This window comes from Sardina pilchardus, chromosome 1 (genome assembly GCF_963854185.1).
Source record: "Sardina pilchardus chromosome 1, fSarPil1.1, whole genome shotgun sequence".
Classification (NCBI taxonomy): Eukaryota; Metazoa; Chordata; class Actinopteri; order Clupeiformes; family Clupeidae; genus Sardina; species Sardina pilchardus.
The window spans coordinates 10,031,917-10,057,989 of record NC_084994.1 but is presented as its reverse complement, the minus strand read 5'-3'; the positions used below and the strand labels follow the sequence as shown (position 1 = coordinate 10,057,989).

Sequence of the window (26,073 nt, the reverse complement as noted above, 5' to 3'; positions counted from 1 at the left end):
TGGTTTGTGAATGAATCGCGCATCATAAATAAATAAATAAATACATACATAAATAAATGAATAAATAAAGGTTATTTCTTAAAATACAGGAGGCAAAAGTAAGGAACCCCTTATGTGAAATTCCCATAGAGGAAGATTTTTTTATTTTGAAAAGCCAGTTATTTCATGGATCTATGCATTCTGATAAATGTATATATATATTTATATATAATTTTGCAAAAGGTATAGACAACCAAAGTAAATTGACACGAATGTGTAGGCTAGTAGGCTGTTGGAAGTACTTACAAACCAAACCACAAAGCCAACATCTAGATACCTGCACTCCTCTCCAGGTGGTGGCGGTAATGGGCACGCATTGTATTGGTTGATTTGCTAACCGCGAAGAATACCATTTACGCGCAGGTCAGGAAAAGTTTCCGAAAACATTGTCCGCGGATCATGCTGATACTGTTTAACCGAACCTTAAGAAAGGTTAGGGTTAATTTGCGCCGATAAATCCTTGTTCGACGCCCTATCCGACAAAACAATGGAAACGAACTGACCACAGTGCACGGAGCAACTAATATACCAGTAAGTTTACGATCCTATGCAGTAATTTGCCGAATGTATCAACCTCCTCCTCGACAAGGCGAGTTGTTGATAGCTGTTAAAAGAAGAAAACAGACCAGTATTTGTGTTGCTCTTACAGGCTAAAGGACACTTAATGTGATCATCTTTATTTCATTGAAAACATGGATATCGGACAGCCGTTGAGCTCTGCCTGTAACGTGACCGAAGAAATACAGCTTGATGTAGGACTGCTCGTGAAAGAAGAAGATATAAAAGAGGAGGAATATGGTGATATGATTTCATACCAACATGGAGAAGAAGAAAAGCCCTTTGCAGAGCTTCGCTGCCAACCTGAAACAGATGAAAAACCGACAGCAGCGGAGGTTGAAGTGAAGATTGAAGAAGATGATGCACAACCGCACGATAATCTGCTGGGAAGTAAGTAGAATCTAACCTACGTGGTAGGCTAATCATGTAAAAACGAAACGGTGCATGCTATAGCCTAACCACTACGTGCGGAAATCAGTAACTGTATGCTCAGGGGGTGGCTATGGTCCTACTAGATACATTGGGTGCCTCTCATCATGCCTCCTCGATCCTCGATGCTCGATCCTCGAGGGGCGTTCCCACTGATCTATAACTAACACTGGATAGACTATCCCATTGTTTCCCCCCCATCATTCTTTATGTAGATCAGTGAGGATCGAGGCATCGAGGAGCGAGGGAGGACGTATAAACGCTGCATGAAACGCACCCATAGACAAAATGCACAGAAGGCTCTTAAGCCAGCTCATTTATTTCCGGTGGAGCGTCGACTGTAAACTCGTGTGCCTTCAGTTTTTCCCCACCTGCTGCATTGCGCATGCTCGTGTTGCTCACCACAGCTGCAGAAGTTGTTCCTGCTGAAAAAAAAAACAGCTGGTCTTTGCTGTTTTCTTCCAACTCTTGCTGGTCTTTGCTGGTGTAGCTAGTTAGGCCACCAGGTGGACATGCTAGTGTGACCATCTGAGGAAGCTGGCATGTTAAAACTTACATCACAGAACAGGTATGCCATGTTTTTTGTGGTGCAGAGTCTGCAGACAAATGCATAACCATGGATATCACCTAGGAACTTGTAGAGATTTCACAGCACGAAGCTTGTGTGTTTCAACAGCACTGAACTCGACTGTGGTGTTTCACGCTGTGCATTGAACTCTGCTTACATGACCATACATGGAATGGATTTAAAAAAAAAGATGTGACAGAGAATTTCCTATGTGATTTCCTTGGTGATGTGTTTGTTTGCACCTCCAAAAACCATGACATACCTGGCGGTACCTGGTTACCCTTAAGTTACTGCTCAAAAACGCCCACAAATGCCCATATTTTTGTTTGAAAGAAACCAGCAATGTAGACCAGCAACACCAACTAAACAACTGGCCAGCTTGAGTTCCCTTGGCCTTTGGAATTGAAATAGCTTGAGTTCCCTTGGCCTTTGGAATTGAAATAGTCCCACATCATCACATAACCTTCACCATCACTAGAGATTGGTGTGTTTTTTTTTTTTTCAGATAGGCTAGCTGGCTTCATGCTCATTGAGCTCAATGTAAATCAAACCAGCTAATGGGTTAACTGAAAACAACAACAACATACCAATCTATAGGTTAAGTGAAGGGTTTGTGATGATGTGGGGTTGTTTTATTATATTTAGAATATCCGTCTGCAGAAAGAGAGAGAACAGAAGTCACGGTTTGTCTTAACGGGATCAGAGCAAAGCGACTTCAATAGCATTCAATGTTCTCTGTCTACAGGGAATCTGTTAAACATGACCTCCTATTGCGTCATATTTCTTATTCAAAATAGCAGAGCAACGTAACCTAGGTGTTCCCATGCTGCCTTGCCTGAGAGAGGGGACTAATCACAGAACAGGGGGGAAATCAAGACGATGATGAGCTATGCACAGACGCATGATAGACATATAGCGCCCAATGAACGGATCTTGGCATTTTTTTTTCAAATAAAAGAAAATGAACGTCTGGTTGCCAGACCACGTCTCATTTGAGAAGTGGTAGGCGTTAGCCAGGCTAAGTGCAACGAGCAAGCACACTAAATGCTGGTCCCAACTGGATGAGTGTGAGCAACTGTCTTGTAGCATTAAATGCTGTCTGTCTACACTGAGTCCGTTATAAGAGGACTGCGAGCAACTGTCTTGTAGCATTAAAGGGACACTTCACCGATTAGCATTAAGCTTTGTATCTTTAGAAAACCAGTCATGTTTTTGAATGGTCGTGATTCATTCCCTCAGTTTGCCTTGAGATGGAAGAAATACGGATTTCAATGAAACCCATGAATGTGACTTCCTGCTTTCAATGATGTAAAATGATGATTTTTATATCATTGAAAGCAGGAAGTCCAACATTGAAATCCGTATTTCTCCCATCTCAAGGCAAACTGAGGGAATGATACATGTGACGGAACTGCTGTGAGTCTCGTCGATTTGTTTGGGGCTTGGCCACAGAGTCAGAGGGACAACGCAGATAAGATGAAAAAATAATTCAATTTAATTGTAGGGCTTACCAAGTCAAAGCAAGCAAATCCGGGTGACAAAAAGGAAAAGTAATTTACGACAAAAAATAGAAAAATAGCAATGTAAATATGTAATAGCAAAAACTAGTTCTCAGAGTCACTAGGCCTATAGTCAAACACACGAGACAAGACTAGACTAGCACTGACAATGACTGACAAAGAGGTGAACATATACACAGGTGACCAGCACCATTCTTAATTACAGGTGAACACAAAACAAACAATTAACACATAATTCACAAGACAGACTCTGAGTCAAAATAATAATATTTCTCTATAAACTAATAACCAATTCAAATAAACATAACATAATAAACACATTCAAATAGGTAGTTACAGGGACAAATACACAAAGCAACTTGATCAGGATTGCCCTGCTCCCCCCCTTCCGCGCTACCCACTTGAACGTGGCCAAATTCCCCGGAACACAATAAACAGTCCGTTGTTCCCCGGCGGCACCCCTTTACTGTCGGACAGACAGAAGTCAGAGAATGCAGCAGCCGCCGGTAACCAAACATGTGCACCAACTTTGTATAACTAAAATGCATAGTTTTAAATCTTATCTAGTCCATATATTTTGACGTGAGTGACATTGATGAGAACGTTGAGTTTGTTTGTGTGTGCGTGGCTGCGTGCGTATGAAAGAAGTTTGTGCATTGTTTGTGTGTGCGTGCGGGTGTATCCAATAGTTCGTACATGACATAAATCCATAGTCTGTGCCGACCAGGCGATAGATATGTGCGGTCACACTCGGGACCGTCACAATACACAACCATTCAAAACCATGACTGGTTTTCTAAAGATACAAAGCTTAATGCTAATCGGTGAAGTGTCCCTTTAAATGCAGTCTGTCTACACCGAATCTGTGAAATATGCCCTTCTATTGCGTCATATTTCTAATTTGAAGTAGCAGAGCAATGGAAGCGACAGAAAGGAAATGGAAACGGGGTGTTTGATTAAAGTATCGCATCGCATACAGTCAGGACATTCCAATTGAGAACAATTTAATTAATTAAATAAGTTGCTATCGCTAATGTTCACTCGCATCGGATATGGAAGTGGGAAATATTTATTCAGTCAATAAGAAAATAAATATGAACATTTGCAGAAGGAAATTCACCGACTTTAGATAGTTCATCTAGTAATCTAGAAAAATATTGTAGTCATTCAAATAGGACCATAACACCTTGTTGTATATGATCAGTGAATATGATCATAAAGATCTATTAAGATACTATTTTTAGTCATTCAAATAGGACTATAACAGCTTGCTGTATGTGATCAATGAATATGATCAGGTAAACCATTGCTACAACAGTTTTGAAGTAAGTGTGTGTGTGTGTGTGTGTGTATATGATACAACAGTTTTGAAGTGTGTGTGTGTGTGTCATGATACAACATTCACAATCGTGAAAGCAATGACGCATAGAAGACGATTAGCTGAATTATATAAAATCCGGTTAGCATCATTATTAGCATGCTGCAGACGTCTAAAACTCTTGCGTTCAAATTGACTGATCATCTCAATACAGATGTTTTCCAACTTCAAGACTCAAAAGGGCTTATCCCAATGAGAAAAAAGTATTTATCTACCTTGAAACAGACGTGGGGAAACTGACCCGTCCAAACAGTAGATGATAAGATAGCCAACTATGCTACTTTTTTACAATATTTTGAGGCTTCAACCAGACAGCTGAATTAAAGAGACGGAGTTGGAATAGTCAGTGCTGTGTGCTGTGCAGCCATGGATATCAGGAATTTCTGTATGCAGAACATATCACGTTCATTAAAGTGAATTATCAGAAAAACTGCGTAATACGATTTAGGCTATTAATATTTTCATATTTTTGCAATCTGCTGTTGTTTGTGTGACTTTACTGACTTTCATTTTAATCTTTAGGCCTACACCAGGCTTCCTTGTACTAGTACTTTATGTTCTGATATGTAGGCCTACAAGGTTGAAAGTTCAAAATATAGGCCTACTATTGTGATTGATGTAGCTAGTTAAAAAAAATGTCATCCATCAATTCATGCATCACCTGTCATCATAACAGAGGTATGACTTCCAGGAAATAAGAGTTTATTTTTAATCTAATATAGCCTATTGCCCATGCTATATGATTTACTGCTTGTTTTTGTTGAAAAATTTGCAAGACAAACACCTTAAAAAATAATGGCATATCGCATCGCAATCGCAATATTGGCAAGAAAAATCGCAATTAGATTATTTTCCATAATCGTTCAGCCCTATGTATACTGCATCCTGCGTCTTGCCTGTGCCTGTTGCCCGGTGTCCACGACCATGGCAACCTTCACAGGGACAACACGCACTCCCCCTCCGGACAATTGCATTACCCTATCCCACCCATAGCATCTATTATATTATATTATTTTATATTACATCTATTCTATTCTATTATATATATATATATATATATATATATATATTATATACTGTATTTATTTTTATACATAGCCTTACTGCCCTTATTCTATTCTATACAGTTTTTCTATGTTGTTGAGTGTTGTACTTGAGAGCAAAGTTTAACCAGAGTCGAATTCCTTGTTTGTTTACGCAAACCTGGCCAATAAAGCTGATTTTGATTCTGATTCTGAATATAGCGGTGGTAGCCTAGTGGTTAGGGAACTGGGCCAGAGGCCCGATACTCAAAACATCCTCCACAGAAACGCATTGTTAGTTCGTAACGCAGTTGTCTACACATCTTGGGTACGTGAACATTTGAACAGTTCAATTTGAACGATTTGGTGCTAACGTTCCCTTCTAATGGTAATTGCATTGTTGCCTTCCTCAAACTCACGTCCAGTTTCACTGTATTTTTATTTTTATTTGTCATTTTATTTGCAAGGGACCATGTACAGTTTTTTAACATAAATGTTTCCATTTGATGCACTGTACCAGAGTTAGCCTTAGGGTAATTTACATCCGTAGTCCCCCTGGCAGGGCACTATTACACATGTACAGCAGACAAACAAAGAAGAACATACACAAAAACAAGACAAAAAAAAAAAAAAAACACATAAAAGTATATAGTTTGCTTTGGTTGTATGCTTTGTCAAATGTTAATGAGTGCAATGCTGTGTGGTTTTCAGTACATGTTTTAGATGCAATTTAAAACTGCTAATAGAGCCAGCGGTCTTTATGTTATCAGGTGTGCCATTCCATTGTGTGGTGGCATTCACTGCAAATGCTGACTTACCAAAGGTAGAATAGCGAAAGGGAACTAAACAGTTGTGCATGGATGCCATTCTAGTGGATCTGACAGAATTTACAGGACGACGCTGGACAAACTCAAGTAGGCAAGCAGGGGCCAGACCATTTAAAATTCTGTATACCAGACATAGATTTGAAAAGAGATGGGAATTCTCAAAGTTTAAAAGATTGTGTTTATCTAAAATTTCACAGTGATGGTGCAGAAATGGCTTTTTGTCAAATACCTTTAGTGCTTGTTTATACAGTGATTCAATTTGTTTAGTTGTTGTTTTACCAGCCTGCCCCCAACAGGTAATACAGTATGACATGTGTGAGAAGATCAAAGCATGCATACATGCATACATATCTTTGCTGCTTCCATAGAGAGTGAGTGTCTAATCTGCCTAAAATTTGCTAGATTGTATTTAATAGTTTTGGACATGTTTTATGTGTTTCTTGACATTTAAGTTAACATCCAGTGTTACACCAAGATATTTGAAATGGCTTACTATTTCAGTGTGTTTACCCCTAATGAGTATACCTGGATTAGAGGTATAAGTGTTAGTTTTGGAGAAGAACATGCCTTGTGTTTTGCTGACATTTAGACTAAGGCAAGATTTGTCAAGCCACTTAACCACACCCTCCATTGCTTTAGTTCGTTTCTCAGCTGCCACCTGAGGATTCATTGCATGTGTGTATAAAACAGTATGTTCAAGGAGCACTAGTCAGGCTCCTCAGACTGTTTGCGATTGTTGGCAAACGTTCACCAAAAACTCAAGGCGGAAAAATGGAAAACTGTTTGCAAGTGTTCGCCTATGTTCGTGAACCTGAACGCACCTCCAGACCTTTCCACGGCCCAAAGTTGACATGGGAATGCATCGTGCCAATTGCCTTGTGGTCTCACCGCGTGAGTAAGATTGGCGTTGTGAAGCCCGAAATAGAAAGCTTATAAGTGCCTGAAGTGCGTTGCAATATGAACTGGATGGACTTGTCTAAAGGGACTTTGGCTGGACTAGTGGTTAAGGAGCTGGGCTGCATTAGCCAGAAAAGATGTGGCTTCAATTCCCGACTTCCACCGTTGTGCCCTTGAGTTAACCCTGAGTTGCTGTGGGGAGAGTGGCCCTTGTAACGTAATTGACGTTGATTCTAATATGGCACCGGTAGCAACAACAAAGATCCTTCATTACTGACAAGATAGAGCAACATAATGCATCTCTATGGAAGCAAAATTCAAACAGTTCCTGTCTGCTTAAAGAGGCGTGTCGCAAAGTCGTCATAGTGGGATATCGATCTCTGTCAGATTGGCAAGCAGTTCAGTTCGAATGTAACGTCACTTTCTAGGTCTGCTTAAAGGGGGATTTCGTCCCCCTCCCCTTTGCAAAAACAGAACGCGGATATGTTCGAACGTTTGCGCCTCTCGCTCCGCTTTAACCCTCTCTGGTAACAACACCAAATAACAGGGATTTCGGCGCTTCATTTCATTGCCACTAAAATCTCCTTTTTTAAAAAAAAAAAAAAAAAAACCTCCATCGTCTTTTCCACATCCACTAGAGTTAGCAAATCAAACCAGTTATTGTCTATGTTCGTACGTACTAGGTCTAACCCCTTTTAGTCGCATCCAGCAATCAGATTTGGTCCTACTAGACTACTATACCAATCTTCTCTTCTCTTCTCTTACTAGACTGATCTAGACTGACTTACCAATCAGATTGTGCGACTGTATCACACGCACAAACACGCACACATACGGCAAATTCTCGTCACACACTCACAACTGCCCGGGTGCCCGGGACACAGACGGCACATACACACACACCACACACACACCACACACACACACACCACATACACACACACACACACAGCAAATTCTCATCCCTCACTCACAACTGCCGGGTGCGCGGGACAGACGGCACATACACACACACCACACACACACACACACACACACACACACACACACACAGCAAATTCGCAAATTCTCTCATATACACGCACACACACGGCAAATTCTTGTCATGCACTCGCAATTGCCGAGTGCGCGGGACACTGACGGAGCGCCATGTCCGTTGCTTTAGCCCACGTTTACGACATCACTCAGGTGGATCATCTCTACAGTTTGTGGAGTTTTTGAGGAATTCATTCATTAATGCACATCCCTTTCTGTTCTTTCATTTTTGCCTTGAAAGAGAATTGTTGTGTGTGTATGTGAGTGTGTGTGGTCTTGTGATTTTTTTTTTTTTGTTCTTTTTGCCTTACGGGAGTATATTCGCATTGGGTGTTTGCCTGTTGCACCCCACTTGGCTGTTTGTGTTGCCTTGTTTACTTATAGCATAGAACAGTTTATCTCGACAGTTCAAATTCTCATATCCTACAATAGGAGTTGGTCAAGTATCAAGTATCCAACTTGGAAGTATGAGTTAGCCTTGATTAATAACGATAGCCGCCAGCCTTGTCAGTCCACTTCCGACTAGGTGTTCAGATGCAAACTTATTATTTAGTTTTCCTAATTATACTAGTGACACTCTGAGTACAACCACAGAGAAATAAACTTTTTTTAATCTCAAAATCGTGGGGAGATACACATTACAATATTTAAAAAAGATAAATAAAAACAGTTACAACAATGTACTGCATGTGGATAATTGGCATCTTCCGCACCTGTTAACATTCCATTTGGGCAATTTGAAGTGTATATGTTTGCGTTTCCGATAGTAGAAAAGATTATCGGTTGAGGTTATCTTCATTTGTGATTTTAAAATCGTGTATTGTGAGCCCAAATTAAGTCTCTATGGTAACTCTTCCAGGTGTATCTGAACACCCACATATAACGCATCAGAAGATCCATGGACAGAACGATGAACTCAACCTGCAACATGAAGGAAGTCTCTACCACTGCACAGTCTGCAGGAAGAGCTTCGCAACCCTGACTGGGCTCAAGAAACACCGGCAAACGCATGTTAGAGTTAAACGGAAACTGAACACACCTAGAAAGACTTATCGATGTGACCTTTGCGGAAAAGGTTTTCCACAACATTCTCATCTCAAAACCCACATGATGTCACACACTGGAGAGAAACCACACAAATGCGTTCAGTGTGGGAAAGCCTTCTCACAACTTTCCAATCTTAAAACCCATATGCAACTTCACTCTGGAGAGAGGCCTCATAGATGCGGTCAGTGTGGGAAAGAGTTTTCATTCATCGGAAATCTTCAGAGCCACATGCTAATACACACTGGAGAGAGACCGCATAAATGCGAAAGGTGTGGAAAAACGTTTAGAACACTTACAGTTCTTCGTTCTCATATTTTAACGCACACCGGAGAGAGGCCTCACCAATGTATACTGTGTGGAAAAGCGTTTTCATCAAAAAGTAGTCGTAAACAACACATGCGACTACACACTGGAGAGAAGCCTCATAAATGTGCCCAGTGTGGAAAAGCGTTTTCACAGATTTCAAGTCTTAAATCCCACATGCTAGTACACACTGAAGAGAAGCCTCATAAATGTCAACAGTGCGGAAGAGTTTTTAAACGACTTTATATTCTTCAAAATCACATTCGAACTCATTCTGAAGGGAAGCGTCACAAATGCACCCGTTGTGAAAAAGCATATACGAGATCCCCATATCTTAAACGCCACATGTTCACACATACTGGAGAGAAGCCTCATAAATGTACCCATTGTGAAGAGGCATTTTTAAGATCTGAACATCTTAAACGCCACATGCTTACACATACTTATACATGTGTCCAGTGTGGAAAAGCTTTTTTACAGATATCGAATCTTAAAAATCACGTATACTCCCATTGGGAAGTAGAGACGGCAAAATCAAACACTTCCCCCAACTAGAACCATGAAAGTAGAAGTACTGACTCAACTGAAACCCGAGTGAAAATAACAAAATGCTCAAAAGACTCTTGAATGTAGTAGTATAAAATTATAAGGAAATCTAAAAATTATTCTGTTTTCGAAAGATAATGCTGTTTTTTTTCTGTTAAATCATTTTCACACAAGTAGTGCTGTACCAGACCATGGCTTGTATTTATTTTTATATATACGCGTATACAGACATATGATAGTATTTTATATATATGCGTATACTGACATATGATATTATTTCCTGTATTTGCAAAGAAAATCTGTAATAACAAGAAATTGAAATTAAACTGGTACGTTATGTAGAAACAGAATTATTATTGTTTTTTTGTTGATTCTTATAGAGCTCTCTTAGCTCTCTTGCATGTACCAAAGCATAACAAACCATATTTCAGCCAAACACCAACAAGATGTTTAGGGGAGGGGTTGGGGGTTAGTGAGCATGCAGTGGCATATGGGTTGGGGCAGTGAGAAAACTTGATTTAGTAGCATGCATTGGAAAGTAGTGTTTTGTTTGTAGCATCATTCAGGATCTCATAGTGCACCTTAAACCTCATAGCTGAAGAAGTTTTGCTAAATCAATGTATAATCCACGGCTAATAGTTATGGACATTACGGTATAGGAGTTCATGTGTTGTATTTGGTAAACACACAACAACATTAGCAGCCGGTTGTTGATGGTTATTTTGGTGGATTTGTGTTTTGGGAATACTTCAGCCACAGGCGTGTTGTTATATTGTAAAGGCGACACTAACTCTGTGTTGCTAACATGGCTAATGAAATGTGCAATAACTAATCAACAACAGCAATGCAATCTGTGTTATGCGTACAGATGGGATTCAAACACTGTTCAGGGGAATTAAATGTGTATGATGGATCGTGTATGTACCACTTCTGGACTTATACTTGAAGGAACCGTATGTAAGAAATGTATTTAAATTAATCATAAAATGGCCCTGATATGTCAGTATCTTCTACAACAGACGCATTGGCAAAATCCAAATGTCTACCTTCTACCTTCTACAGCGTTTTTGTTAGGGAGAACCGGGATGAATGAAACACTTTGAAATTAAACGTTATTTACGAAGACATCAAACTATACTAAAGCCTAATATTTTGTCACTAGTAACCTACATCTATCCTCTGTCAAACACAGTTGCATATTCAGCTCTGAACAAAACTGTTCAGGAGTTCTTCTGATCCGAACCACTCTTCTGGAAGGAATGTGTTCAGATTCAGAACCAACCTCACACACACACACACACACACACACACCTGAAAGATTTGTAATGTTATAAGAGGATAAGAGTATTTGCAATTAGTCAATAAATTGCAAAGTTAACAAAGGATATTTGCAATTTATTAACACAAGTGGCACTTTATGGCACACTATTAACTCAAATCCTACTATGCTTAATTTCGTCTGAATATTTCGTACAAACAATTGGACTTGGTGTGCACAGGCCTTAATGGCCTAGATTATGTTTGCATTTTACATAGAGATTTTTTCAAATAGAATCTTAAATGCCACATGCTTACACATACTGTGCCTCATACTGTGTGTCCAAGTTGGGAAAACCTTTTCTGCAGATATCTATATTCAAATAAAAATGTATATACAAATTAAAAAAAACATGTTTACACCCACTTGGGTGTAACACGTTGTTAAAGGTAGAGATCGGAGCGGTGTGAGGTGGATGGAATAGATGGGCGTTTTATTTTCCCCAATTAAGGCCCAATGGGCAAAAATAATAAAGAAATGTTTAGCAAAAATAAAGAATAACAAAATAAATACTTTTGATATATAAAATAAACTGACTTGACAGTCTAAACAATATTCAAAGAAGACAATTAAAATGCAAGGAACTTGGGTGTAACACGTGTTCAACAGGGATGTGATTCTTCCGGATTTATCCGGAAATCCGGATTTTCAGGCGTAAAAATGCGACCCTCGTGAATCATGCGAAATCGATGTTTTTTTTTTTTTTTAGGGGGGTGGGGGGGGTGGTATCTGTAGCCTAACACAGACCATTGCTGTAGGCTGAAAGTGCGCAGAATTTATGCATTTACATAACAATATTTACAAAATTTTCTCGGGGGAGACCAATAATATGCCGCTGACAATGACGACGGGTTTGGTGCTTATTTCATTCATCACTCCGCAAGCCTTGTCCGTAGGCCTAGTGGATTTCATTGAAAGTGAAGCAGACGTGTTGATGAATGTTTTATGCAAGTTCGATGTGTGTGGTGAATTATTTGTTTCTTAGCTGAAGCGAAACGGTAAAGATCGAATTATTTATTTAAAAATATATCATTAATGAAGTTGTGTTTTGGCTTTGCACGCGTTCGCGTCCAGTTTGACGTGTCTGGATTTTCCGATAATGACAGCAATCTCGTGATGCTTATATCGACTTTTAATTTCTGCGCGTGTAAAGTCTAGGCTACTGTGCTTGAAGTTAGCTGTGACAGACTAGCCTACTGGTTTTCATCGTTTTAACCACAAAGCCTGTCTACCTTAGGTCTACTAAATTGTTTAGCTAACAATTGTCATTTCGCGTTTGTCCAGCCGTTCACATCCGTGCGCCCCATGTCATTCAAAACATATTTCGGTATTAGGCCTAGCCATCTGCAAACGTATGACGATAGTGCTGAGATATTGAGCTGAATTCTTAGTGGAAATGGCCTACTGTAGCATTGTGCTGATAGAAAAAAGTCGCCTATTTAAAGACACAGTCTGAATTTTAATCCTAGCTTTCCATTTAGTTAGTACGTGCACTTAGACAACTAGTGATGTAGCCTACTGTATAACAGTGCCTGTAATTTATTTTAGGAGGAGAGTTAGGACATGTTACTTTGGAAGGAGAGGGAGTGCTGCAATTAGATTTTCTTTGGAACTTAAATACAACAACTTTCAAGCAACCTCTTCAATCAGCATCAGTGTCAATAGGCCTATGGTTCACTATATTGTACAGGACTAGAGGACTGTAAGGGCTATATGTTATCAAGTAGGCCTATACTAAATAATGTAGTCAAAATGATAACTTTATGTTGGTTTAGGCTAAGTTAAACCAAAACATGTTATGAACTGAGAGAATACATGGTTCTACATCATTGTTGGCAAAATTATCATGATCGCCTACATATTTCAGCCATATCTGGTTTAGTCTTGAGTAGGCCTAGGTTACTTTTCTATAAATGAGTTTCTTTAGGCCTTATAGACTATATTGTAATATTTTATAATGTTTGAAATATGTTTATCAATAGTTCTCAAAAGTCATCAGATGTCGTCATTTAAGGGGTTATTTTTCAAAAAAATTCTCCCGGGGGGGCATGCCCCCGGACCTGCCTAGTAAATTACATTTATGACGTGCACAGTAGCCGACACTACCGTACATTAACTATATACACGAGAGCAGCAGTTCACAAACTTTTTTTTACACGGGGGGGGGGGGGGGGTATATTTTCCTGCTTTTTTGTCCTTTGCCAATCACATCCCTGGTTCAAGATAATCAGTGTCGTTAACGTGAAGTATGATGAAACTTTTTCAACAACCTTTTTCTCCATGACTAAGACGAGATGCTGACGAACTAAAAATAGGTCTTTGTTATCAAAGCTGTGACGAAATATATTTTGTTTTCGTTAACGGGACGAGACTTAGTTGTGACCTGTGACTGTCGAACATTTGTGACTTTGTCTCTCAAAATATTTAAACAATGCATTCCTGCTATCATTGGTTCCAGGGAAGTGTGCAGACTCGAATGACAGCCATACGCAAGAGAATGGTGACGTGTCGTTATCCGCATCGCAAGATGGCTCCCTTGCTCTTGGGCGAAAGAGACGTCTAGATGTGTGGGTGCATTTTAATTACGACGCAGTTCAACGGAACACTACATGCAATATCGTGAGAGAAGACGGAGACTTGCCTTGTGGATTTAAATTAAGTGGAAAGAACACCACCAACTTGAAAAGGCACCTGAAGCTACATCATCCTGATCTTTTTGCCACGGTAAGTGAGCTACTGCTAACTGCAAAGTGATTGATTGTCCTACCTGTACTATAAACAAGACAATGATATACCATAAGTAATGTTAACTTAAATGGCAAATGTGTTTGTATTTAAGCCAACCTGTCAGTAAAGGGGGTCTTTTGCACACTCAAAAATGATTAGCGAAGTGCGAAGTCAGATTAACATTTCCTCACTTCATGTCACTAGCTTCAAAACTTCAAGTGAAATATGCAAGGTTTCCCATTGTGCATTGCAGCTTAGAAGGCCGAACCTTACCACCATTAGGTAAACCATAGGGAAACACCATTTTGGAAAAGTGCGAAACATGCAAGAAGTAGGCTACTTCCTGTGTTCCCTTTCTGTCAGATTCTGCACTTTGTACATTTGTATCGAAACTTGTACATTTGTATTGAGACTTGTAAAAGTGTTAGCCCGTGGTAAAAGTGTTCATAGGATTATAGTTTGGTTGTATGTATTTGCACCCACAAATGTAAATTGGTTTTGCACTTCCTGGCCACTGTAGTCATGACAACATGGTAGCATTCAACCATTGACTGCACTTTGTGATGAGTTTAACCTAATAAGTAATGTCCATATACGCTCATAGGGTACAATCCCATAAAAATTACTCAAGGTGGCATGTCATTCATTAGTTGCAATGGTAATAAATTATTACATTTGTATGAGAATTGTAATTGAAACAATAATTTTTTTACCTCCGAATAGATCCCAGAGAAGACTCCTCAAAAAGAACAACCTAGTGGAAAACGGACACAGTCCCCAATCACTACGACATTCTCCTCAGCATCTAAATCCAAACCCAGTTCGTCGGAACAAGACGCCAAAGAAAAGGCGATCGCTCGGTGGGTTGGACGCTGCGGTCTACCTGCCCGTATAGTTGAGGATGAAGATTTCGTCCATATGCTGGAGGCCATGGACAAGAGGATTACCGTACCCACGAAAACAAGAATTGACAACTTGATCGAAAAAGTGTACAGCGATGAGAAAGGGAAGCTTAAAGAGCAGCTGGCGTCGGTGCAATGGATAACTATAGGACTGGCTATGTGGGCCAAGAGAGGCCTTACGGGTTCATTTCTTGCCATTAGTGCATGCTACTTTTGCACGGAGGATAACAAAGCAAGGCACGTATTGCTACGAGTCGACCAGATCTCCCGCCCCCACACTGCAGAGTGTGTAAAGACCTGTGTGTACCGATGTGCCGAGGATTGGGGAATATCAAAGCACAAGATTTTAACAGTCATAAGCGATAACGGAAGCAACATGATTGCAGCATTTCAAAATGGACAAGGTGACCCCAACAGCTCTGACGAATCAGAGGAGAGTGATGAAGACTCTGGGATTATCGACGAACAGAGGTGAATTCTGTCAGTTGAGCTAGGCTTGGTCACATTGTCTGTTTGTAAGATTTAGGCATATGTGATACAAAGCCCCTTTGTTTTCCCTTCAAACTTGTTTGCAGCATGAGATGTTAAAGGATGTATCATGCCTTTGGTGAAACAGATGAAACAGACATGCAAGCAGTCTGTCACGCGTGAATAACTAGAAGGGACAAAAACGCATATGTTATTTATTTGCGAATTCACCTATCAGACTGTAGATAGAGATGTCTCTCACAGGTCCTAACCTTGTCTGCAAATTACACACACGCACACACACACACACACACACACACACACACACACACACACACACACACACACACACACACACACACACACACACACACACACACACACATATAAACACATAAATTCTCACACAAAGTCTCCCAGAGCATACAGCCAGTTTGAAAAGGAAAACAAATAAAGGGTCTTGTGGGTACACTGGTGGTACACAGACACTCTGTTGTGCTACTCCAAGATGTTATGTTTCATCAAGACAAAATAATCACCTCAAATGATATAAAAAAAATATATATTATGAAAATGCATTATATTTAAACTAGTTTTGTATCTTTCTTGGGAAAAAAACAAACAAACAAACAATGCAATAGTATGTAGGCCTACAATGTAAAATACATTTAAATTGGCCTACGCTACTGTATTTTAATGCTGGTCGTAATGGTGGTACTTGGAGAGTCTGTTGTTCTCCGAGGTGGTACTCATTGTGAAAAGTTTGAGAACCATAGAGGATATTTTAAATGTAAAGATTTTTCAATATATATATATATATCATTTTGAAGTGATTATTTTGTCTTCATGACATATTGGAGACTCCTGGAGTACCACAACAGAGAGTCCCGTACCACAGTTTGAGAACCACTGCTCTAGAGGATTAATGAAGTTGGCCCTTTTCGCTGTTTGTCTGATTTGTTTAGGTATGGCGCCATATAAATATGTGATTAGAGGGTTCGGTGAACTGACAGTTCTGCATTATGATGCAACAATTACCCTCAGAGATTTCCCCCACAGACTGTATGAAGAACACTGAAACTATAGATTGTTTGCGTTGAATTCTAGAAGGAACTAGGCAAATAATTCACTCCGCAACAGGTTAATAAAGTCGGCCTTTTGCTCTGTTTGTCTGATCTATTTAGGTTCGGCGCCATGGAGACGACTCCCTGTGTTGTACACACACTGCAGCTTGTCGTAAACACGATACACAAGGAAGCCAGTATCAGACGACTCCTTGACAAGGTTCGCGTCCTGGTCAGGCTTTTCCACAAGTCGTCTGTGGCAACCGATCACCTGCTTCATCTGTGTGGACTCACTCTGATCAAAGACTGCCCGACCAGATGGCCTAGCACATACCTGGCGATCTCGCGTTTGCTCCAAGTGAAAAACTCGCTTGTTCAGGTAGCTGACGGGATGGGCTGGGACTGTCCAGTGCCAAGTGAGTGGCAGAGGCTGACTGCCCTCAGAAATCTGCTCGTCCCCTTCGTGGAGCACGCGCAGATGCTTCAGAGCGACACGATGTCTCTGTCCTTGGTGGTGCCCGCTCTCCTAGACCTGAGCGCTCACCTGTCCGAGTTTCCCCGCACCGAGGCCTCTGGCCACGCGGACCTGGCTTCCTTGGCACAGACGATGAAGATCGACATGGACCGGCGTTTCGGCCGCTTCCTCGATCCCGGCGATCCAAAGTTCTCGCCCCTCGCTGCGGCCGCGTGCTTCCTGGACCCGACGGTGTCTCCGGACGCGCTCACCGAAAATCAGGACGGACAGATTCAGGCGCTTTCGAGAAGAGCTGAAGACTACATCGCCCAGACGGCGTCGCCACGCCAAGACGAGCGGTGCGACGACAACGAGGAAGGAGAGGAGAGCAGTACCGACGTAGAAGAGACGACAGCCAAGCGACCTCGGTTCAGATTTCTGTTGAAAACTAGAGCTAGGCCGCCTAGACGCAGCCTCTCAAAGCTCTCAGTTAGGCAGGAAATCCGGAATTTTAAGGAGCAGCTGGCGGAGCCGGTATACGAAGACTCCGCCCTTGAGTTCTGGGCCGCACAGGGTCCTGCCTACCAGACTCTAAAACCTTTTGCCTTAGCTCTCCAGGCTATGCCAGCTTCGCAAGTGTTTGCTGAGCGAGTGTTTAGCGTCTCTGGTGACCTCGGTTGTGTACGCGGTCGACGCAGCAGAGCCAGGCTCATTTTAGAGAGGGCCGCTTTTTTGAAGCTGAATGGACAACCATAGCTGTGTGTGTGTGTGTGTGTGTGTGTGTGTGTGTGTGTGTGTGTGTGTGTGTGTGTGTGTGTGTGTGTGTGTCTGTGTGTGTGCCTAATTCTGCTAATGAGCTGTTTGTAATACTAGTGATATGCTGTGTATGTTACTTTATTGGAGACTTCACTGTACTGCATAGCCCCATCGGTTATCAGGCCAAGTTTTTTTTTCAAACTTTATCTTATTGTGGTTATTATTATTATTATTAGAAGTAGTAGTGGTAGCAGTAGCATTTTTTATTTTATTTGTAGTGGAAAATGTTATGGTAAAGTCTAGTCACTGAGCTAAATTAAAGGTGACATAGAATGGAAATCATTTTTGTCCTGGTTTTGATTCATTAGGAGAGGTTGTGCATAACCAAAGAGCTACCATAAACATGAGGCATGGTTTTGCCCTCCTTCATATAAAAATCTTGAACTTAGAAATAGCTACTAAAAAAATGCCACTAAAAGCCATTGAAGTTCAATTGGGATTGCTAAAGAGGGCGCCATTTAATCAAAAGGACCATTTCAATACCCAGCCAAAATATAAGGTTTCAATTGGGCTTGTAAAATTGCAATTGAGTTTATTTTTTATAAATCAAAGTTGAATATATACTATTTTAACATCAGAGAACACAGTACAATACTCGATTCATCCATTCATATACAGTATGTCCTCTTTAAGTCTGGTGTTTTTTTCATACCAATGCTTTCAATGCACTGTTATATGAAGTTTTTTAAGAAATAAAAAATAAATAAATGGAACTTTAATAGCCAAAGACAGTTTTTTTTTTTTTTTTTTTTACTTGGAGTTTTAGAACATTCCAGCGTGTCAACAGTTTCCATGACACCACTTATCTTTAAGTTAAACATGATCTCTTGTATGAATCAATCACCTTGATTGAAATTTCCAATACATGTTTTGCCAAATTGATGAAGATTGAATAAGAAGCACAGTCACCTCGTCCAACATTAATGTGTGACCTCATAAATGCACTTCTGAAAGAATGGTCAAAAAGAATCAGAATCGGCTTTATGGGCTCGGTGCACTAAAGTCACTTAGTACTGCCGTTTGACTTACGGTGGAGCGTTAACTATATTGAAACGGCATCTTCTGTTTTATTCTGCTCCTTAAATATTCACTAAGACACGGAATATCTTGTTTTCCCAATAATACAAATTTCAAAGTGCTCAAATCCTTCTTTATCGTAACGTGTTGATTCGTTGGGTGCAACACTCAACTGGGTCCGTGTAGACACGAATTACCATAGCAATAGCAAGGAATTTGACTTCGGTTAATTTTTGCACTCAAGTACAACACTCAATGCCCATAAACAGATCCCTAAATCTTGTGGAAAGCCTTTCCATAAGAGTTGAAGCTGTTATAGCTGCAAAGGGTGGACCAATGTCATATTAAGCCCTATGGATTGTGGATGTAACTGAAGTTCATATGGAGGTCAAGGCAGGTGACACAATACTTTTGGTAATAGTGTGTGTGTGTGTGTGTGTGTGTGTGTGTGTGTGTGTGTGTGTGTGTGTGTGTGTGTGTGTGTGCTGCCAAGAGCAGCAAGCTGGGGTTTTTTACAATCATTTACAACCTGGAATAAATTTAGAGACCCTACACATTTTTCTGATGTTCAGCTGCTGAAGGACATTCAAATGAGTTGATGGTCATATTCAAAATTAAGAAACCATTGCAAATTTGAATATGACAATCACCTAATTCGAATGTCACTCGTAGGCTAGAAAAGATTATCGGGTGAGATTATCTGAATGTGTGTGTTTAGTTCCACCTGAATTTTGAAATCGTCATACACAACGTGTGTGTGTGTGTGTGTGTGTGTGTGTGTGTAAATCGTAATACACATCACGTAAATCACATCACACTTGTAATGTGAGCCCAGGTTAAGTGCATGTGGTGACTTTTTTCAGATGTGTCTGAGCGCCCACAAGAGGATCACGGACAGAGCACTGAATTCACCCTGCGCCCCAAAGATGTGTCCGAGCGTCTTCAAGAGGATCACGGACAGCGCACTGAATTCACCCTGCGCCCCAAAGGAAGGCTGCACCACCGCCGAGCCTGCAGGCAGAGTCTCACATCCCTGACGGATCTCAAGAAACACCAGCGGACGACACGCGTTAGAGTTACACAAACGCGTCGTTCAACTCTGAAAGCCCGCATGCCAACAACGCGCGCTGGCGAGAAGCCTCGCGAATGCGCCCAGTGTGGAAAAGGATTTCGAACATCTGCCGATCTCAGCCGCCACGCGCTTACACACACCGGGGAGAAGCCGCACACGTGCGCGCAGTGTGGAAAAGCGTTCACGCAGATGTCCTATCTCAAAATCCACATGCTGAGACACACCGGAGAGAGGCCATACAGTTGTGTCCTGTGTGGGAAGGCGTACTCGCGGAGTTCGATCCTTAAAATCCACATGCTGACACACACGGGAGAGAAGCCGCATAGCTGTGTCCACTGCGGAAAATCCTTCTCGCAGCGTTCCGGTTTTCACAGCCACATGCTCGTACACACCGGAGAGAAGCCTCATAAGTGTAGTCACTGCGGGAAGGCGTTTGCGGCGTCCACGGACCTCAAACGCCACGTACGCACGCACACTGGACAGAAGCCTTACGAATGTGTCCAGTGCGGAAAAGCGTTCTCGCAGATTTCCTCTCTCAAAGGCCACAAGCTGATACACAGTCGGGAGGAGTCGCATACGTGCGGACGGTGCGGGAAGGCGTTCGGAAGATCCCAGTATCTTAAACGCCACTTGCTGACACACACTGGAGAGAAGCCTCACACGTGTGAGTGGTGCGGAAAAGGTTTCTCTAAACTGTCGAATCTTAAAAGCCACGTGCTCACACACTCTGGGGAGAAGCCTCACGCGTGTGTCCAGTGTGGAAAAGCTTTTTCACGCAATTCAAATCTTAAAAACCACATGCTAATACACACTGGGGAGAAGCATCACAAGTGCAGCCGGTGTGAGAAGTCATTTGCCAGATCCCAATATCTTAAGCGCCACATGCATACACACACTGGAGAGAGGCCTCGTTGATGTGCCCAGTGTGGATAGCGTTACACATACTTCAACTCTGGAATCCCATATGCTAAATAAATAAACATGTGTGTTAGAGAAGCCGCATGAATAATGTGTGAGAAAAAGCTTTTGCAACATCCAAAAGATCTGAAATGCCACAATGCTTACGCCTACTGAAGAGAAGCCTCATGAATGTGCCTGTGTTGAAACGCTTTTTGAATAATTGCGCATCTTACTTCGAAAACGGATTGTTCCGGTCCTTGATTATGATTGGTTGAATCGCATTCGATGCCGTCGTAAATCCAGCATAACCCTTCACCTTGACTGCATTTCGTTCTAGAATAGAATAAAGTTCTAGAATACTGCGTCACCACCACAAACTATACAAAAGTCATGGTTGCTGCATCTCCAATTTAATAGACGAGCATTCTGATAGAGGAAATATCAGCCTCACAACTACAGTATAAGCCTCGCAATTGTCAACAATGTGGAAAGGCATTTAGTGCATCCACCTTAAACGCCACGCTGAAAAATACTGGAGAAGGTTCATAAATGTGTCCAGTGTGGGTACACATTTTTCACAACTTCCTTAAAAAGTAAAAAAAAAAAAGAAAAAAAAGCACAAATACACACTGAAGAGAAGCCTCAAATGTCAATTCAACTGTCAAATCAACTTCTTTTTTTTTTTTTAAAGATATTTTTTTGGGCTTTTTTATGCCTTTAATCAGATAGGACAGTGTAGGGTGACAGGAAACGAGTGGGAGAGAGAGTAGGGTGGGATCCGGAAAGGACCACGGGGCGGGAATCGAACCCGGGTCGCCGGCGTGCGGTGCAGGTGCCCCAGCCAGTCGGGCCACGACTGGGGCCTCAAATCAACTTCTTAACTCAAGTAAAACATAACAAAATACAGTCTTTACAGAATAAGGGAAAGTAAAAAAGTATTCAAAAGCCTTTTTGAAAGATTATAATAAATCATTCTGGGAATGTATTTCATCAATGCCAAACGTGGACACTGGAATATATGACTATTTGAATACTTTGTAATCATATGGGGCTTTGATGATGATGATGATGATGATGTATGTGATGCGTTGCTTTAATTGTTATTGAGTGTCTTTGCTGGCTAAGCTCAGGAACGTTTGAAACAAAACCGTAAACGGTTTGCGTTAAGCACAAGGTTACGCCTGGCACGCCCTCCCAGTGACGTATCACCTTCGGCGTTGCTGTCGCTGGTCTGGTCAACTGCTAATCGGGAAGGATTTCTGAGTTCCCCAAAATCTGAGGAACTGCCTCCTTTGGTCGAGAACCAATCAACTTTGAGCAGCTCCAACGACTCTGGGTAGAGGCGTGTTCAAGGCAGAGGAAAGAGTGTTGTTTTTGGTTTAAACTCGGCAAACCGCTTTCTGACATCGACCAGTAGCAAATTGAGGCACTTAAAGTAGGCGGGTCAATCAAGCGGTTGGAGAAACCGTGTAGTCACAGGCTCTTGGTCAGACTAAAGTCTCGCAGAGCCTTTCAAGTCGATGGCAATCAGGCTAATGTTTTGTTATATTGTACAAGTTTTATATGCTCTCTGATTTACTTTGTGCATGTTATGTCTATTAATTATTCTATTTTATGTATTTTCTTTTACTTCCTTTCCCTCATGTTTTTGCTGTTAGTAATCAGAGTGATGATCATTCCTTTCATTGTTTATGCCTCAACATGAGAATCCGTGTGAGTTTTGTAAAGGACATTGTTGTGTTTTTGTTTGAGCACATTGAATTACCCCTGTGAATAAAATGTTGTTGCCTTGTATGCAAAATATCGTTTTTGCATGAAATTATGAAATCTAGTTGTGTTCCTTACATGAAGTTATGAAATGGTTACATTGTTTTAAATGAAACATCACAGCAAAAATAGAAATACATCAAATTTTCATGGATACATGCATTAGCCTCCACCCAGAAAAAACTAAATTCGAATTTCCTCTGTCTAAGTAACAGTGAAATCAGTCCTATCAAATCTTTTCAGAAGTGCAACAAACATATATTTCTTGTAAATTAAGGTTTTAAATGGAGTTGTTTACTCAATTCCAAAGAAAACATGTGTCTGGGATTTTGGTTATTCAGAAATGTGGGTCTGTGAACAAAAAAAATGTCCATAAGTCAAAATCCTCTGAAATGAATATACTGTATAAAACAACAAGCACATTTATCTCCAATGGATCAATAATATTTTAATAATAATTTAAGATGAGGTTTAAGATAAATTGTCTTGTCTTTGCACCGCTCTTCTATGATCCCAGAACCATTTTGAAGATTTTTTTTAGTTTATTTTATCTAATGACACAGAAAACATAACATTGCAACATTCCACATATCTTCATTATCCACTATGCACGACTGCTGTTCACCAACCTATAACTGCAGGCTTATTCCTCTCACATGTTTCTGAAAAGTGACAGGCACTCAATTGCGCACACACACACACACACCAAATGTTTTTTTGTTGTCCCTTTATGTTCTGTTTTTTGTAGAAAAATTGTCGAAGAAATACACGGCGGACGACATGCAGAGGGCATTGAAGGCCCTGGAGGAGGGGGCCAGCCTCCGTAGGGTGTCTGCCCAGTTCCACATCCCCCACTCCACCCTCCAGGACCGGAGGAGGAGGAGGTACTCCCTCCAGCCCCACCCCAACCGGGCCTTGATGCCTGACGAGGAGGAGGCCCTGCAGGGCTATATATCCTGGATGGCCGCTCGCGCGTTCCCCATAACGAGGTCGGTGGCGCTGGCGCTGGCCGGCCAGATCTGCAAGGCGTCGGGGCGGCGGAATCCTTTCGTGGACATGGACAAGGGCCTGAGCAACATGTGGTGGAGCCGCTTCAGGGCCCGCCACCCCGCCGTGGCCTCCTGGACGACCACGACGGCGACGACGACGGCGGCGGCCGACCGGGCGGACAAGCTGTTCCACGTCTGCCAGGCCCTGTACGATCGCCACGGATTCGGCGGGACGCCGCAGCTCGTCTACAGCTGCGACGAGACGGGAGTCGGCGACGAGGGCCACTCCAGGCAACGCGTCCCCTGCCGCAAGGGGCGAAGGCGCGCGGACGCGGCGCAGCAAGCGACGTCAGAGGAGGGCGTCGCCGTCGTCCACTGCTGCGCGAACGCTGCCGGGGAAAGCGTACCCCCCTTCGTCATCTTCGGGGCGACCTCCCCCAGCACAGCCGACGACGGCCTGGGGGGCCCCCCGAACGCGCTCTACGGCGTGTCGGAGAAGGGGCGCGTGGACAGCGACCTGTTCCTCCGGTGGCTGGGGCACTTCGTCAAGCACGCCCCGCAGCAGCGACCCCTCCTCCTCTTTGTGGACCAGCGCGAGGCCCGTGTCGGCACGGCGGCGGTCGACTTCTGTCGGGCCAACCGGATCGAGGCGGTGTGCCTGCCGGCGCAGACCCGTGCCCGTGCGCTCCGGCCGCTGGAGGCGACGGTGTTCGGCCCGCTGCGGGCGGCGTTCGCCCGGCTGGCGAGGAGGGGCGAGCTCGTCGTCGGCGAGCGGCAGTTCTCGGCGGCGCTGAAGCACGCGCTCGAAGAGGCCTGCACGGCCCACAACGTCATCAGTGGGTTTAGACAGGCAGGCCTCTTCCCGCTGAACAGGCAGGCGTTGGACGAGTCAAAGGTGAGTTAGCAAAAAAAAACATCAACCCAACATCATGAAACGTTCAATCCCATCGCATCATTTCACAGCATTTACATCTGTTGTTACTCATGGGCTCTCTCTGTTTATTTAACAATGCAGTGCCATGTAATGTTTTTGGCACTCTATAACTGAGATTGAAATTGTTTTATTTTTTTTTGTGATGGGAAATTTTCATTGGTTTTAAACGTTAGTACAAGGTAACCAGTCACGTATAAAGAAAATGGAAAAAATCCTCACACAAATAAACAAACATAGGGCAAATCAAGCATCAGAAATCGAAATATCGAAATAACACATTGAATCAGAATGTCTTTTTTTTGTGTGTGTGTGTGTGTGTGTGTGTGTGTGTGTGTGTGTGTGTGTGTGTGTGTGTGCGCTTTTTTTGTTGCAGCTTGTCAAAGGCCCCCGGGACTGTTGTGACGACCTGGAGGACCCTGACTCCGCTGCCCCCGCCGCCTTCACCAACACCGTACCCGCCACCAACGCCGTACCCGCCACCAACGCCGTACCCGCCACCAACACGGTACCCCTCTCCACCACCAGCGATGTCGCCGATGTCACAGACAACACCACCACCCCCGTCTCGTTGCCACGGGGTCCCGCTGCCACCATCACCACCGCTGTCCCGACGCCTCCGGACACAGCTGCCTCCTCCTCATCCGCCACCAACACCACCACCGTCAGCGCTGCCTCCACCACTGATTCGTCCAACACCACCGCCCCGGCGGCCTGCACCATCACCGATACCTCGTCTGCCTCCACCACCACCACCACCACCACTGCTACCTGCACCATCACCGATACCTTGTCCACCACCACCGCCCCGGCTACCTGCACCATCACCGATACCTTGTCCACCACCACCGCCCCGGCTACCTGTACCATCACCGATACCTTGTCCACCACCACCGCCCCGGCGGCCTGCACCATCACCGATACCTCGTCTGCCTCCACCACCACCACCACCGCTGCTGCCTCCGCCATCACCGATACCTCGTCCACCACCACCATATGTAAATAGTTCTTGTTGGGTTTCTTTTTGTGTGTGTTCTTTATTGTTCTCCAAATTTGATATAATAAAATATTTCACCGTTGCACTAGGAATGAGTTTATGAGTTCTTTTTAAATCATTTTAAATTAAAAAATAATAAATCAAGCAACATTTAACGATGTAAAAATCACGGCGTACAATGTTTGCTTAAGTTGTGTCCAAAAGCAGCGCACGGAACACTGTTATGACTCCGTGAATATTCCGGAACACTGTTACTGTCAACAAACGGGATATTGGACACAAAGCTCAATAAATTGCACATAGAGTTGCTCACAGTTTTTAAAGGTATGCCAATGAGGGCTTGGTTTAGTGACAAAACCCAAAACCCTCTTCTTTTGATGCATGCAGAAGCGTAATGGTTGCTGTATCACTCAATCACCCTGATGTGTAAGAAGGAGCCAATCCTGGGCAGACTGTATGGAACACAGTGGAATGATTATAAG

The 26,073-nt window shown here is 42.5% G+C and overlaps 1 protein-coding gene and 1 pseudogene across 2 annotated transcripts; one reads left to right on the top strand and one right to left on the bottom strand.

Annotated features, from left to right (window-relative positions):
* LOC134076331 (zinc finger protein 850-like) overlaps positions 1–26,073 on the bottom strand; it is a 769,162-nt pseudogene that overhangs the window by 558,794 nt on the left and 184,295 nt on the right.
* Positions 463–25,619, top strand: LOC134088552 (uncharacterized). Of its 2 annotated transcripts, XM_062542599.1 has the most exons (5): positions 463–570; positions 689–987; positions 13,946–14,211; positions 14,938–15,587; positions 16,769–18,558. In XM_062542599.1, exons 2-5 carry the CDS (start codon positions 732–734, stop codon positions 17,856–17,858), a joined length of 2,262 nt encoding a protein of 753 aa, XP_062398583.1. In that variant the 5' UTR covers positions 463–570; positions 689–731; the 3' UTR covers positions 17,859–18,558. The 2 variants fall into 2 exon arrangements, with proteins under 2 accessions (XP_062398583.1, XP_062398667.1); XM_062542683.1 differs by lacking the exons at positions 13,946–14,211; positions 14,938–15,587; positions 16,769–18,558 and adding exons at positions 23,423–24,558; positions 24,971–25,619 and having other exon boundaries at positions 469–987.